Source organism: Oryctolagus cuniculus, chromosome 13 (genome assembly GCF_964237555.1).
Source record: "Oryctolagus cuniculus chromosome 13, mOryCun1.1, whole genome shotgun sequence".
NCBI classification, from domain to species: Eukaryota; Metazoa; Chordata; class Mammalia; order Lagomorpha; family Leporidae; genus Oryctolagus; species Oryctolagus cuniculus.
The window spans coordinates 77,198,059-77,214,914 of NC_091444.1; the positions used below are offsets into that span (position 1 = coordinate 77,198,059).

The 16,856-nt window shown below is 41.7% G+C and overlaps 1 protein-coding gene across 5 annotated transcripts in view; it reads right to left on the reverse strand.

Annotated features, from left to right (window-relative positions):
* Positions 1-517: 517 nt before the first annotated feature.
* Positions 518-16,856, reverse strand: part of RBM17 (RNA binding motif protein 17) — a 40,095-nt gene continuing 23,756 nt past the window's right edge. For 2 of the 5 annotated variants that reach the window (XR_011381586.1, XR_011381584.1), the window contains exons 5-13: positions 15,983-16,080; positions 11,068-11,124; positions 9,953-10,094; positions 7,637-7,800; positions 6,533-6,606; positions 5,946-6,044; positions 4,159-4,231; positions 3,169-4,018; positions 518-1,102 (exon numbers count right to left, since the gene is read on the reverse strand). Coding sequence is in view for 2 of the 5 variants with exons in the window: in XM_070055784.1 (XP_069911885.1) it covers positions 3,915-4,018; positions 4,159-4,231; positions 5,946-6,044; positions 6,533-6,606; positions 7,637-7,800; positions 9,953-10,094; positions 11,068-11,124; positions 15,983-16,080 (811 nt within the window). In the remaining 3 variants the exon portion in view is untranslated. Of the gene's footprint in view, positions 1,103-2,157; positions 4,019-4,158; positions 4,232-5,945; positions 6,045-6,532; positions 6,607-7,636; positions 7,801-9,952; positions 10,095-11,067; positions 11,125-15,982; positions 16,081-16,856 lie in introns of those variants that run through there. The other 3 variants (XR_011381585.1, XM_070055784.1, XM_070055785.1) reach the window with 3 other exon arrangements.

Genomic DNA, 16,856 nt, shown 5'->3' on the forward strand with positions numbered 1-16,856 from the left:
CTCACTGTCCACTGTCAAAAAAAATAAAATAAATTAAAAAAAAAAGTTATGGGGATGGGCTAGCATTGTGGGCCCCTGCCACCCACGTGGGAGATCTGGATGGAGTTCCAGGCTCCTGGCTTCAGCCTGGCCCAGCCCTGGCTGTTGCAGCCATTTGGTGAGTGAATTAGCAGACAGAAGATCTCTGCCTCTTCTCTAATTCTGCCTTTCAAATAAATATTAAAAATTCACTGATGGGGCACAAAGAATGACAAATGCCTACCACAGTGAACTTGGCTAGTTATGTGGTAGCTTATACCTGTAAGTTCAAACATGGTCTTTATATTCATCCACCTAATCCCACAGGTAGAACAGGGCAGAGTTTCATGACTGCTTTGAATTCTCATGGTCCTGTTAAACATCCACTTATGCAGTTCTTTGTACCTTATATTCTCTAACTCAACTTACCTTATTTAATAGCACTTTTATCACAGAACTCCAGTCCTAATTTTATTTAGTAAAATAATACCACCAAAGATAAAATGTTATTTCTTTACTTATGTTAAATAAAAACATGAGAAAATCCTTTTGTAAAAAGGGTCAAAATATTCCTGTCTCCAAACCAAGTCCATGGATGCAAACAATGTTGAGCTTTCCCCCCAAGGGTCACAGTGCACGTTCATGTCATAATAACCTACAGAGACAACAGAGGTTCAGGTCCCTCAGTTGCCACTTCAAAGAAAGTCACATGCAATATTTGGGAAAAGCAAGGAACAGATCACAAGCTTGAATATTTTTTGGAAACATCCATTGCTCTGGCAATGAACTTCAGCAATGGATTTTTTGTGTTGCCCTGCTAAATTTTTAAACCATATGTATCACTGAACTTCAGTGGTACAACTTTTCACATTTCCAGAAACCATGTTAATTTGCAGTACAATTCTTAAGTAGCTGAAAGGGCTGAATTTTATAAATTTTAAAATTACATTTAATAGCACTAACATTGCTGGATTTTGGCCAGTAGAAACAAGACCCCATAGAATTGCCATTACCCAAACATAATTGGGTACATATTTTCGACTTAACTGTCGCTCCCCCATTCGCGGAGGAACGACACTGGACCCTGCGCTGTTCTTTTTGCCCGGCCCTTCCCGGGTTAGCTGCCATCCCTCACTGGCAGAGGAACGACGCCCTCCCGGGTTAGCTGCCGGCCCCCACCCCCCCGCCTCCGCGGAGAGGCAGCACCCCCGCCACTTTCCTCGCTTCCGCGGAGCAGCACACCGCCGGCCGGCTCTCTCGGGGGCTGCTCAGGTGTTCCTGGTGCATGTTGTCTCTCTCCTCCTTTATAGTCCTCTTCCACCAATCCATGCTCTGCTGCTCACACGCCAAGCACGCTGCTCTCCTCCAATCAGGAGCAGGATCAGCTCCTGCCGCTTGTTAGTCCAATTGGTGAGGCAGCTGCGTAGAAGTTGTTTACTCCTTCTCAGCGCCATATGGTGGGAGATCAGATGCATAGAATTAGTCTTAGTTCCAGTAACTTAGTCTAGTCTCAGTTGCTCCTCACAGTTCCCCCTTTCTTTTTATTCTTTGGCGTTGATACGCGCCTGTCTTCGGTGCCCCACAGCACACACTCTGCTCTGCTCTGCTAGAGTTGCCCACAGGTGCTTACAGCCCTAACAATCAGGCAGACTGAATCCAGGTCCTGTCTTCGCCATGTTGTGGGGAGGCTTTTAGGTGCTGATGCGTGCCTGTGTTTGGTGCCCTGTGGTGCATGCTCTGCTCTGCCCGAGCTGCCCACAGGTGCTTACTGCCTTACTAATCAGGCAGACCGAATCCGAGCCCTCTCATTGCCGTGTTGTGGGGAGACTTTTATTGGTGTTGATACGTGCCTGTCTTCGGTGACCTGCGGCGCATGCGCTGCTCGAGCTGCCTGCAGGTGCTTATCGCCTTACTAATCAGGCCGACCGAATCCGAGCCCTCTCATTGCCGTATTGTGGGGAGGCCTTTTTTATTTTTCTCTATTTCTATCTCTGGGCATTCCTATTTCTTTTACTTCTATCTCCCAGCATTTCTATTTCTATCTCTGGGCATTCCTATTTCTTTTACTTGTATCTCCCAGCATTCTCATTCCTCTCATTTTACTTTTCTCTCTGGGCATTCCTATTTCTCTCATTTAACTTCTATACTTCTATCTCCGGGCATTCTTATTTCTCTTATCTTACTTCTATCTCCCTCCTATCTGTGTGGCTTCCCAGCTCCGCGCGCGCTCCGCAGTCTCCACGATCGCCCCACACTTCTCTTATCTGCTCGCGCCCCACGTGCTCTCCTATCTGCTCATGCCCCGCGCGTTCTCTGCGCTCAGCAGCTTCCGCGAATCGGCCTAATTACATTTCCGCTACCGGTTCAGTTTTCAGTCTAAGTTCCCCGAGCTAATCTGATTAATCCCAACCTAGCTTACATCTCCGCTTCCAGTTTAGTTTTTCGCCTTTTGCTCCCCGGGCTAACCTGACGAATCCCAACCTAGCTTACGTCTCCGCTTCCAGTTTAGTTTTTCGCCTTTTGCTCCCCGGGCTAACCTGACGAATCCCAACCTAGCTTACGTCTCCGCTTCGGCCTACCCCCGCGGCTTCACTTTCCCTAGCTTATATTTTTCTCTCCCTGGTACTTTTCCTAGCTTTCTTCCAACAATATTTCTCTCTCATTTCTCCTAGCTTCTCCCCACAGTCTGTATCTGAGTCTAAGTTTTTTTCTAGCTTTCACTTTTGCTTTCAATCTTAGATTTCTCCTACCTTTTCCCCGCAGTCTGTATCCGAGTTTGTTTTTTCTAGCTTTCACTTTCGCTTTCAATCTTAGATTTCTCCTAGCTTCTCCCCGCAGTCCGCAGTCTGTATCCGAGTCTATGCCTAGGCTTTCACTAGCTTCTTCCAGCACTTTTTCCGTCCGGCTTTTCCCTAGGCTCTCCCTAATCTCTCTCCAGTATTTTCCCACTTTTTCCCTCCTAGGTTTCATATCCGAGTCATGGCACCATTATGCTGCTCCTCCGCAGAGGCGGGGAGGCCGGCAGCTAACCCAGGACGCCGTCATTCCTCCGCGAGTGAGGGAATGGCAGCTAACCCAGGAAGGGCCGGGCAAAAAGAAAAGCGCAGGGTCCAGTATCGTTCCTCCACGAATGGGGGAGCGACACTTAACAGCTAGGTTCTGAATTAATTTGTCGTTTCTGATCTACCCTAAAGACTAAGCTTGAATCTCTGAAAACAAGTGATTCATAATTTCTATACCCACATGTTCCATAAATCCACTACAAACCCTACAGTCTGACTTAGCTTAATGACAAATTATTCATCCAAATAGGTCATGGCTGGCTCACTATTCTTAGCTCAGGCTGCAGAGTTTTTTCTATGATTGGAGTCACTGAAAAGAATTTCTCTGTTAGAGAAAGCAGACATTTTCATCTCTGGCAGACTGCCAAGATGCTACTTTATTACAGAAATTATGAACTAGTTTAATAACTTCTAGGCTTTATTAAAAAGGGAAAGGGGAGAAAGAAAAACAAAGGATAATTTAATACAACCCCACGTCCCTAAACTCCCTAGTTTTTTAGTGCAAGATATGCTGCATCATCAAAGCACTTGAAAATTACCATGAAATTCTAGCAACAGAGTAATGAACTCAGTAGTAATAAAAAAAAAAGGAACAGAGAGGCACACAATTGTTTTTTTTTAAAGGATTTTTATGCTATATTAAAAAGCCACAAAATAAAAAAGGGATAAACCAACATATATCTTAGAAGTCCTTCCAAGAGTCTCAGTATCAACAGTCACGAAGGCTTTTTCTTTTCTTTTTCTTTTTTTTTTTTTTTACCATTCCTTCTCCTCTGCTCAGTCTGCAGTTAATTTAAGGATCACTGGAGATGACTTGCGCTCTAGTTCTTAAAGTCAAACCTGCTCTGCCAAATCCAAAACCCTAAATTTATCCAAATTGTAGAAACATGCTTTTACCACACGTCCACCAAAATACCTCCCATTCAGATCAACAACAGCTAAAAGGCAAACAAAAAGACAGGCGGTTAATAAAGGTATCTTGTAAGACATCATGACAGCATTAACTTTACCAGTAACTTCATTTATAAGAGTTAAGGTCACAAATTCAACTTTTGTTTGTTTTAGCTGTACAACCTACCTTTAATTGCTGACTCAACTCTCTCAAATTCTAAAAATATTCGTACTGCTTCATCATCAGGGGCACCAGGAATCTGAAAGAGAAACGACAATAAGAGTAAAAGGAATCGGGGCTGGCGCCATGGCTCACTTGGTTAATCCTCCGCCTGCAGCGCTGGCATCCCATATGGGCGCTGGGTTCTAGTCCTGGCTGCCCTTTTTCCAGTCCAGCTCTCTGCTGTGGCCCGGGAGGGCAGTAGAGGATGGCCCAAGTGCTTGGGCCCTGCACCCGCATGGAGACCAGGAAGCACCCGGCTCCTGGCTTCAGATCGGCACAGCGCTGGCTGCAGCGGCCATTTGGGGAGTGAACCGACGGAAGTAAGACCTTTCTTTCTGTCTCTCTATAACTCTGTCACCAAAAAAAAAAAAAAAAAAAAAAAAAAGGTAAAAGGAATCATTTGAGATTAGCATTTAGATTTACATGATCTGCATCAGAGTAAACATTCTACTCATTAGCATACATGAACAACAGTAGTCCAAAACCAAACAAGTTTAAATTCTTTGTCATCAAGGATTATGCTGAATGCTTGTTTTGTAGTTGGGTGCTGGGTACACACAGCTAAGCAAGGTGGTTTTTGACTCTTAGAGGTTCTACACCATCTGATAGACAAGCAAATACTTATGTGGTCTACAAACAGCAATATAGTAAGGAAAAAGGAAGAAATGGAAGCAGAAATTTTAGATTTGTGCTCTCATCACTTTTCACTTTAGATCTCAATTTTGACTGACTAGCTTTCTAAGTCCTCTGTAATATGGCTCTTCCATCTATGTAAACATGTCTCCTCCTAATCCTCACATCCACCCATTCCATCTACATTACTTCCAAGAAGCTTTTTCCCCAATCTGAATTCCCTTCCCCAGTCCTGCCCACAAAACCGACCTAGTCATTTCAAAGCTCAGCTCATATCTGCTGACACTGTTCACACAGCCACCTCTATTTCCTGCTGACTTAATTCTCTTTTTCAGCTCCTATACTTACAGTCAATACAACCAAGTTCAGCAACTGAATGTTCCCTAGCTGTTTTACCTGTGTTTATATTTCTTCAATTGCAGATCAGAGAGTATATAATGTTTCCTGCATCCCAAATACTCTCAATATAGTACAGAGCATATGAGTCACTACATAAATACTTGCTAAATGACTGAAATCAAAGGCATGATTAAATAGCTAAACTACTCGAGCACACTACAATCGAGGTATTTAATCACTACACTGATCCTCAGTCATAAAATGAAACATTTCTGAGGGCCGGCATTGTAGCACATTGGGTAAAGCTACCACCTGCAAAGCTGGCATCCCATCTGAGTGCCAGTTTGAATCCTGGCTGCTGCACTTCTGATCCAGTTCCCTGCTAATGTGCCTAGGAAAGTAGCAGAAGATAGCCCAAGTGTGTGGGACCCTGGCACCTACTTGGGATGGCTCCTGGCTTCTGGCTTCAGCCTGGCACAGTGATTGCGGCCATTTTGCGGAGTGAACCAGATGATGAAAGATATTTCTGTCTCCTTAATTCTACCTTTCAAATAAATAAATAAATCTAAAAAAATTTATTTCTTCACTAAATCACGTTTGACATCATTCTTGTTTTTACGTTTAAAACTGTCACAATAAGAGAAATGTTGATTACTGTCTGTTGTCTTTTGGCAGTAAGACAACATGTCATTTACAGCAATATCGTGTACTTGTAGAAAATGTTTTGTAAACTGCCCATTACAACTTGGGTTATAAGTAGCAAAAGAAAACTCGCTTACTTCAAATATCACACATTTTCCAACTTTGCCGTATTTTTCACATTCTTCCTTGGTTTCAACTTCCAAGTCTTCATCTACCTCTCCTGCACCAACCATGTTCTATAAGCAAACAAAATAATTTAAGCTCAGTATAATTTACAAATACATAACAAATAAATGAATTTTATTCATAACAGCAAATGTTTTCAATCTCCAAAGACACAACGAAAAATACTGTCCCTGAAACACTCAAAGGTTGGTATTTCTTAAAACACCAAAACAATACGTTGTTTTTAAAAGTTTTAAGAGCATCTATAAAGCACCAAAATGCATAAACTCAGCTTAAGTCCTAGCAATTTCAAAGTAATCACTCAATGTACTCTCAAACACTGTTTTTAGCAAAGAAACATAAACATTAGTAAAAAGGGAATCTGAAACCAGCCTTAAATAGGGTCTACCCAAAGATACTATTTGCCAAAGTATTATTTTTGGACTTCTTTAACTGTAAATGGTATGGGGGCGGGGTGAAAGCAATGTTGGTCAGGGTCTAGGATGAGGGAACACAAAAATTAAGGCAGGCAGCCAGGTTTTTTTCTTTTGCTCCTTACCCTTAGTAGGACGACTTTAGTGGGACACTTAAGTATTTCAGTCAATGGATTTGAATCTGACTTCTTAGATGCATCTGTGTAAAAACATATTACAGACATGTCACAGAAGTGAGGCCTACTAACAATGACCAATTTAACTTCAAGAGCAATGTTCATTATGTTCTAGAATCATTAATAAGCATCTATATAATTTCTGAGCAAAAAATGTAGCCTTACATGCAATGAAGGCATTTGTTTTATGTTTGTATAATAATTACTAAAAATTTTTAGCTTCCACTATTACCTGCAACCTGCTCATTTCACTTTCACTTTCTAAAGGGCTGACACGGCATATGGGTCACAATGACAGGTGATTGTGAGAACTGGCGAGTAACAGTCCAAAGTCATCCAGCATAACAAGCAGTTAATTATGGCTGACAGGCTTGAGATATTCGCACAAATTGGCATAACCACTGTTTTTTGCTAGATTCAGGCTGACTTGCTGCTTCCTGAGCTGCACATCAACAGGGCTGCCCGAAAAGTTTCCTTATTTTAAGAAAGGGAACTCAGCTAAGATGACTTAAAATTAACTCAATTTGCCTGCTTAAAATGCTACTATGCATTTGTCACATTCCTATATGCTCTCAGTGCAGACTGTAGAAATCAAAATAAAATCATCTATCAACAGACTGTAAAACTTTACATCTCACGGAGCAAGCAATCAACCACATCTATAATGAAAGGCTAGAGAAAGGGGGAAAAGGAGAAATGATTCACTGAACAGAAAGATATAACAGATAAAATAACAATAGACTACACACAGCTCTGTCCTTCATGCCACAAAAACATAATTATTTTATCAAGAAAACAAGATTCTTTGCCCAAAGTAGGTATGAAATAACTTTCCTCAGGACTGTTCATTTCCTGCCTAATTCCCATTGGTGTTTTCCTCCCAGAGGATTTCATCTTTCTATTAGCCGTGTTCTGAAAATATAAAGATGAGCCTGAGGCCTCTGCATTTCACAAAACACAAGTAGAAATGCATCATAAATTTAGAATTACCGTATCACAGCCCGCTGGCCTTTCCAGCTGGGCTGAGGGAGCACCGCCTCTTTGTAGACTTACCCTGAGATTCACCCTTCTCCATCGCGTCACCCACAATTATTTTGCCGCCCCGCTTGCTGGTCTTCTCCACTGACAACGCAGTGCTCAGTCCCTGCTCATGTTTTCCCAGACCCTGGCCTTCCCGGAAGCCGTACTTCTGCATGATCTTATGTGCTACCGTGCCACTAGGAGGAGAATGGAAAATGTTCCTTCACTTGACATCATCAACTATAAGTTGGATTTTATATCACTATGATCTCCTTCTAGAGAAAAAGAGTATAAATTCCACAGGGTGTCAATGAAATCACAGATAATTAACAGTGAGTCTTTAGAGGGAAACTGGAGATGTTCAGGATGAAACAAATATCCTAAGCTAATGACTGCAATCCAGAATATTCTGTAATCTCTAGTTCTTTAGAATCTTCCCAATACCTCTGTGGAAAACACCAGACTTCTTGAGTCCTCCCAGAACTGCAGTTACATAGTTTATGACCACAGTTTAGTGAAAAGAGCAGCCTGTCAAAAAATAAGCATCAAATTTCAGACAATAAAGATATAGCACAGAATTCCAATGGAAGACTTTTGAATCAATAAACACTTAGAAATCACCTACTTAACAAACAGGAAACAGAACCAGATGATGACCTTATGGTTGACCAGAAGTAAAGCAAGACATGATATTCAGAAAGTATTTCTGGGGCTGGTGTAATGGGTTAATCTGCTGCCTCCAATGCCGGGATCCCATATGGGTGCCTGTTCGAGTTCCAGCTGCTGCACTTTCCCTCCCGCTTCCTGCTAATGGCCTGGGAAAAGCTGTGGAATATGGCCCAAGTGCTTGGGCTCCTGCCACCCACATGAGCAACCTGGATGAGGCTCCTGGCTCCAGCCTGGCCCACCTCTGTTATGGCCATTTAGAGAGTAAACCAGTAGATGGAAGCTCTCTCTCTCTCCCCCTCTCTTTGTAACCCTTTCCAATAAATAAATCTTGAAAAAAGGAAATTATTTCTGTGGGTATTAATGGCAGAAGTGGAACTAACGAAGCATTTGCTTCTTAGTCCACTGTTTTTACAATAGCATCACAGCTTTCACACTTGAGGTGCCACATGAGTCTCAAGGGCGCCCCCCAGTGACCACTGCTGCTTAAAATGACCCACAAAACCCTGCTTCCAACAGATCTGTTTCCGAATTTCATGTATTTAAGAGTTTTCATTTGAATAAGCTAATCTAGGAGTAAAAAGACTAAAATCTTTTCAATTACACCACATTACATCTTTCTTAAGTTAAAGGTATAATTCCTGTTTAAAAGGGAAGTCAGCAAAATGTCAATTTTTACCATCAAGCAAAAAAAAAAAGCTGAAGTCTCCAGCACATATTCTATGGAAACCCTGTCCAATAAGATTTACAGCAATGATGGAAAAGCTCTAGATCTACACTGTCAAATACAGTCAGCATCAGCTGCATCTGGTTACTGAGAGTACTTGACACTTCACTAGGGTGACAGAGAAACTAGACTTTCACATGCACCTGTGGCCCATAGCTACCATAAAGCGTCATGCAGGATAGGAGACGGACACCAAGAATTAGAAACTCAAAACATTCCTGGTGTGCAGGAACCCCAGACCCAAAAAGGCGTGGCGGCTCAAGTGCCTCACTGGCAGCATTTCTATGAAAGGCAGCATCCTGGCAAGCAACACAGAACAAAGACCTCAGTGTGCTGCTGCTTCATTTGATAGTTCTTTCACACAATCAGAGCAGACCAGAAAAACATTCCCTTAACCAAAAAGCACACTAAATACACCAAATCCAGCCAGGTGGGAAAAAGAAATCCACGAGCCCCACCTGAATGTCAACCTTTAAATTGATCTTTGTTTGCTGGCAAACAAATACCGAATTATAGTGAGAATGACTAACAGTTTTTAGACTAAAGGTATAGAAACATGACCTTAAAGCAAATGACTTACTTTATTAGAAGGAAAAAAAGTTACTTACCCTTTGGAGATAACCCAAGTTAACGCTAATTCATATGCTATTTTATTTGTGCAAATGTTATTAAAATTAATGTAAATAATAAATGTAGTTATCAGAAACTTCCTATCCAGAGAAATAATACTCAACATCTAAACCATTCAAAACTTGTTGTGTACAAACCAGTTTCACCTTGAGCACAAATCCCTTGAGAAGGGCACTGGGCGACTGAACTCACCAAGTGTCTCCCTGTAGTCCTCAATGTCCCCATTTTCAAACAAGCTGAATCTACGCAAAGGGACTGCCCATACCTCAAACTGTTTCTCAAGGCACTTTTACATTTGCTTAGATAGTAACACTTAAAATCATTACCCCATGTTAGCAAGGAAAGAGTTGCTAGGCCCAGTTGGAGATCTCGGTCTGTCCTGTTCTTCATATACTGGGGGAGGAATGGCAGCTTTGGAAGACTGGGATCGAGGTCTGGAGTCTTCTTCATAAGGAAAATCTCGGGGTACTGGTGGAGAAAAGCAAACCAGCTTCACCAAGACACCATAGAAATTACTTATCTTGAATTAATTCAAACTACATTTCTGGTTTACCACAAGAAGTGATCAAATCACAAATGTAGAACACTGATTCCTAATTTTAACACCACTTCTACTGTCCGTATCTCATCAAACGTCCTTTTTACACCTTACTGAAATTTCATTCACCTTTTAAAACTGACAATTCTAGCTTGAATTCATAAGATTTTCTGTATGTTTCAAGGAAATAAATATAACTCTCTCCTAACTCTCATAGTATCTATGGATACTATCTAACCTTTCTATTTCCTTAGTCTTACAGACCACAAAGGTCTTTAATATCAGGGACCACATTTCAACTCTAACTGCACTTTAGCACCAATGGAAGCTTTAAAGCTATGCAGATGCTTGGACCCCATTCCTGGAGATTGGTTTCAACTGTAACATATTGTCATATGTTTTTAATAGACAACAGGTATATTAAAAATCACCTTCTTTAAATAGTAACATAAATAGTGCGACAGGTATGAGCATTTTAGAGAAAGCTACATTTTCTTGGGGCAGTTTAGTTATGATCCAGTCCAGAGCAATGGGAAATGATCTAGATGATACAGAAAAGTTCAGTCCCAATCCCCAAATGCGGAATAGCTCACTGGGAGAAGAAACAGTGTGTGGGCACCATACTTAAACAGGCACACACACTCACTCTGAAACAACCTATTGGGAACAAATTAACCAAAGAAAGTACTGCCCTTTGTGGAAGGTCATAAATAAAACAGCTATCAGTTTAAAAGGTCTAAAAGTAGCAGGGGTGGAAGACAGCAGCAGCTCTGGCTCACCTTCAGCCTGAAGGGTCAGGCTGCTTCCTTCTAAACCCAGGAAACAGTGATCCAACCTATGAATCCTCATAACTAGGTTAACGATTTATAGCAGAATAAAAGGGGAAGAAATGGTTCTACGTACATTCTTTGTCTTTCTCTACAAGAGAAGTAGGTGGGGCAATGGCAGCACCGCCCATACCTGCAAAAACAAATACACAGATGAAAGGAGGGAAGAAAAATGTTTCCAATGCCTGACTCCCAAGGACTTTAACAGGCTCTGTTCTTTCTATCAACATATCCTTAAGGGGAGGGAAAAAAAGAAAAAAGACAAAGACCTGGTACTTCCATATTTCTGCTAATCCCTAAATAACTGAGTATCTGAAGTTAGGATTACAAATGTAGAAATCGAGTCAGGTGTTTAGCACAGTAGTTACAATGCTGGTTAGGATGCCCACATTCCATGTCAGAGTCCCTAGGTTAAACCTCAGCTCCTGAGTCCAGCTTCCTATCGATGCGGAAAGCAGCAGTGATGGCTCAAGTAGTTGGGTCCCTGCCACCACATGGGAGACTCGGACTGAGATCCTGGCTCCAGGCTTCAGCCCAGAATTCAGGTTGTTGTGGGCACTTGGGGAGTAGGCCAATGTCTGGGAGCTCTGTCTCTCAAAAAAATAAATTTAAAAAAAGAATGAAGAGAACGGGTAACATCCAGACAGACAAAACTGTTTCTTTGTGAAAGGCATTCAGGAACTTCAGAATTGGGGTTGGCACTATGACATAGTGGGTGAAGCTACCAACTGCTATGACTGCATTGCATGTGAGTACTGGTTCGAGTCCCGGCTGTTCCATTTCCAATCCAGCTCCATGCTAATATGCCTGGGAAAGCAGCAGCAGATGGCCCAACTGCTTAGGCCCCTGGACCCACATGGGAGAACCAGATGAAGCTCCTGGGTCCTGGCTTCAGTTTGGCTCAGTCCTTGCAGCCACGTGGGGAGTGAACCAGAGGATGGAAGCTCTAACTGTGCCCTTCAAGTAAATAAATCTTAACAACAACAACAAAACCTAGAATGTAGTTACCAAGTGATTTTCAAGGAAAAATAACGCATTCCAGACTTATACATGACCTCCTCTGGGCTTCATAAACCTTTGAAGTAGGTTACTATTTCCAGTTTACAGATGAGAAAATGGTCAGAAATGAATAAACTGGCAGAAAAGAAATAAACTCAGTTCCCTATCACACCAAAGCTTTCCCCCACGACACAGCATGGTTAGTCCTGGAACTAAACATCAATTTGGAAGTGTGAGTCCTTCTGGCTCCTGAAGAACCTGGCAGGTGCTGTCAGTATTCCTCCTGTTTATGTTATTGCATGGAAAATGGGGGGATACAAATCAACCAAAAAGGTAAGGTTTTTTTCCCATTTTCTATCCAACAATTGAAGGCAGAACATGGGCAGAAGCAATAAGGAATTTTCATTACATGTATATCCTACCATATTAGTATAGATTAAAAAAAGTAAAATGGAAATTTTAAAAGTTGTTTATAAATTATGCTGCATGAATTTAAAATATTTCACAACAGTAATTACTTTAAATTCAGTATGGATGCATTGTGATTAATCAGACTGGCTGTTACAAATTACTGAGGATAAATATAAATCCACAGAAAGTCTCCATACGTATTTTTTTTAAAGATTTTATTTGTTTATTTGAAAGGTAGTTACAGACAGAGAAAGGGGGAGGCAGAGAGAAAGGTTTTCCTTCCGCTGATTCACTCCCCAAATGGTTGCAACGGCCGGGAACTGCACTGCTCTGAAGCCAGGAGCCGGGAAAATGCTTTCCAAGTCTCCCATGTGGGTGCAGGGGCCAAGGACTTGGGCCATCCTTGACTACTTTCCCAGGCCACACAGCAGAGAGCTGGATTGGAAGAGAGGCGGCCAGGACTCGAACTGGCACCCACATGGGATGCTGGCACCACAGGCAGAGGATTAGCCTACTGCGCCACAGCACCGGCCCCCATATATATTCCTTTTGAATTACTCCTGTGGTAGTTTTTTAATCTTTTAAGACCTGAGGTGATTACTGATGGGACTCTGTGAAAAGCAGACTAATAAGGTCAGCATAAAAAATTCAGGGTGACTACTACAAATCTGCTACTAACCAAGTTAAAATATGAGCAGAGCATGCCCTATCTGTTAATAGCAGTACAGTAGACCCTCTTTATCCACAGGGAATATGCACCCAAGACATTTCCCAGACACCTGAAACACTGCACATAGAATCAAACACTATATGGCTGCTGATTCGAGTCCCAGCTGCACCACTTCTGATCCAGCTCTCTGCTATCCAGCTGCACCACTTCTGATCCAGCTCTCTGCTATTGCCTGGGAGAGCAGCAGAAAAGATGGCCCAAGGCCTTGGGCCCCTTTACCCATGTGGGAGACCTGGAAGAAGCTCCTGGCTCCTGGCTTTGGATCAGCTCAGCTTTGGCCGCTGTGGCCAACTGGGTAGTGAACCAGCAGATGGAAGACCTCTCTCTCTGTCTCTCTAACTCTGCCTTCAAAAAAAAAAAAGAGATCAAGCACTACATAACTTTTTTCCTATAATATATGTACTCCTATGATAAAGTTTAAGAGATTAGCAACAATAACTAATAATGCAACAGGACAATTACAATCACATACCATAACAAGTTATATATAATATGGTTTTTCTCCCTTTCACAAAATATCTTATTGTACTATACAATATATTTTGTATATATATTTTGTGTATATATATATACACACAAAATATCTTTAGTCTGTGGTTTACCATGTGCAACTGATACCTCAGAAAGCAAAACTGCAGGTAACGGGGGCACTAGCATATCCATGGATATAATATTGGCTACAAGGGTCAATAGAAGCTCTTTTTTTTTTTTTTTGACAGGCAGAGTTAGACAGTGAGGGAGAGACAGACAGAGAGAAAGGTCTTCTTTCCGCTGGTTCACCCCCAAAATGGCCGCTGTGCTGATTCGAAAGCCAGGAGCCAGGTGCTTCCTCCTGGTCTCCCATGTGGATGCAGGGCCCAAGCACTTGGGCCATCCTCCACTGCCTTCCCAGGCCACAGCAGAGAGCTGGACTGGAAGAGGAGCAACCGGGACAGAATCTGGCACCCCGATTGGGACTAGAACACGGGGTGCCAGTGCCACAGGTGGAGGATTAGCCAAGTGAGCCATGGTGCCAGCCTAGAAGCTCTTTTTATGAGGCATTATAGTTCCTAAAAACGTTTAAGAAAAAAATAAAAGTTTTTAATAATGTTCTTAAAAAAAGGACAGTCAACTTATAAACTGGAAAGATGAGCTGTATAAACATTTAACCAATAAAAAATGCTAACAGAAATGAAACACCTGTTGCTCAACAGAGATAATGGATATGAAATATAACACAAGTGGCCAGCATTGTGGTGCAGCGGGTAAAGCTACTGCCTGCAGTGCTGGTAATACGGGTGCTGGTTTGAGACCTAGCTACTCCTGGATCAAGCTTCTGGCTCCTGGCTTTGGCCCAGCCCAGCACAGGCCGTTGTGGCCATTTTGCGGAGTGAACCAGCGGATACGAAGATCTCTCTCTCTCTCTCATTCTGCCTTTCAAATAAAGAAAATAAACCTATAAAAAACAAAAGTGGTCCATGGTGCTTTGGCATAGTAGGCTAAGCCTCTGCTTTGACGCCAGCATCCCATATGAATTCATGTCTTGGTTGCTGCTCTTCAGATCCAGCTCTCTGCTTATGGCCTAGGAAAGCAGTGGAAGATGGCCCAAGTGCTTGGGTCCCTGCATCTGCATAGGAGACCCAAAAGAAGCTCCTGTTCCTGGCTTCAGATCAGCCCAGCTCTGGCCACTGCCGCCATCTGGGAACTGAACAAGTGGATAGAAGACCTTGCTCTCTGTCTCTCCTTCTCTGTTTGTAACTTTACCTCTCAAAATAAATTAAATCTTTCACAAAAACAAATAATGATAATAATAATAATAATAATAATAATAATAAAGCATGCCCCATTCTCTCAATTCCCATTAGAACACTGCTAATAATTATTAAGAATTCATGTTGAGGGGGCCGGCACTGTGGTGGTGTAGGTTAAGCCTTCACTTGCAGCGCCAGCATCCCATATGGGTGCTGGTTCAAGTCCTGGCTGCTCTTCTTCTGATCCGGCTCTCCACTTATAGCCTGAGAAAGCAGTGGAAGATGGCCCAAGGGTTTAGGCCCCTGCACCCACATAAAGGATCAGGAAGAAGCTCCTGGCTTTGGATTGGCCCAGCTCTCACCATTTGGGGAGTGAACCAGGAGATGGAAAATTTTCTCTTGTGTCTCACCCTCTGTCTGTAATTCTGCCTCTCAAAAAAAAAAAAAAAAAAAAAAAAAAAAATTCATCTTGAGGAATTTATCTGGGTTTGATCCCTGGCTCCCATTTGACTCCAGATTCCTGCTAATGCACACCCAGGGAGGCAACAGTGATGACTCAACTGACTGGGCTCCTGCCACCCACACTGAAGACCCAGGATTGAGTTTCTGGCTCTTATCTTTGGCCCTGATTCCAGGCCCTTGGGGCATCTGGAAAGTAAATCAATACATTGGATCTTTTTCTCAAATAATTTTGGTTTTTGAAGGATTTATCTCAAAAACAATTACAATTTTGCTCATAAAAGTATAAAGATGGAATGACTCTTCAAGCACCTAGCTCCAACTCCTGTCGTCCCACTTTCTCACTGACAGTTGAAAGCAATCAACACCCAGAAAGCTAAGTAACTTCCTTAAATCCACGCGTGTAACTCACATGCATTGGTGTGCTTGACTCTACTTCCAGGAATGATGACCAGAAATACAACCGTACTCAGAAGCTCAAAAGATCTATATATAGATCACAGTAGAAACTTAAATTGTTGTGCAGCAAATGGATTGCTGGGATTCCAGAAAGAAAAGCCACCTAAACCAATGTCAAATAAGCTACTTATTAACTTGAGTATAAAAAGCAAATAGTGGGACTACACCACGCTTGAAACATAATATTTCTATCAGTGCCTTACTTCTTTTCCTCCTCTCCCGCTCATAATCTTCATCTTCATCAGAATCTGGGTCAGGTCGCCTTGAAAACCCACTAGCTTCATGTCTATCTTTACGCCTCCTGTGAGAACAAAAGAAGTAAATATTCATCACAGTTGAGTCACACTAGAGATAGAATCTGTGATATCATCTTGCCTTTCCTCCTGGCCAGAAAATATTCAAATCCTCTTAAATAAATTATTACGAATTGGGGAAGGGGAAGGCACAGAAGGACACAAGGACACAACTGTTTGAAGATTAAATTTAGCAAAGCATGAAAAGTGAGAAAACCTCAAAAGATAAAAATGAATAGGTACATGAGTACAGTTAGCAAGAAAAGTTTCCTTGACATTTACCATAAAGCCTATCAACATAGTAATAATTTAATAGTTTCAATTCTCTAGAAATGGTTCAATAAATGAGTAACAATGCAATATTTAACAAACAATTTAATAACATAAAAACTTAAAAATAAATCCTGCCACCCATACTTTTTAAAAATAAAAAGATGCATGTAAGTTTAAAGAAATTCCATCTTGCTCCAAAATAGTGAAGTTAAAAACATTTAAACCATGGTACTTCTAGTAGTCATCACACAGGAAAAATGCCTTCAACATCAGATCTCAAAATTATTTTTCTAATAAATCACTCAAAATCGGTACTTCAGGTTTTCAGAGTCTATAATGAAATTTACTCAGTCTGCTCACATGCCGAGACATCACAACTACAAACTCGGAAAAAAAATTTGATTCCTTCTGTTGACTGCTCAGACCAATCATGACAATTAATTTCAGTCTTAAGCACTGAAGTTCATTCTCTAATATTTTAATAAATAATTCAACTGCAAAAGAGCCCCAA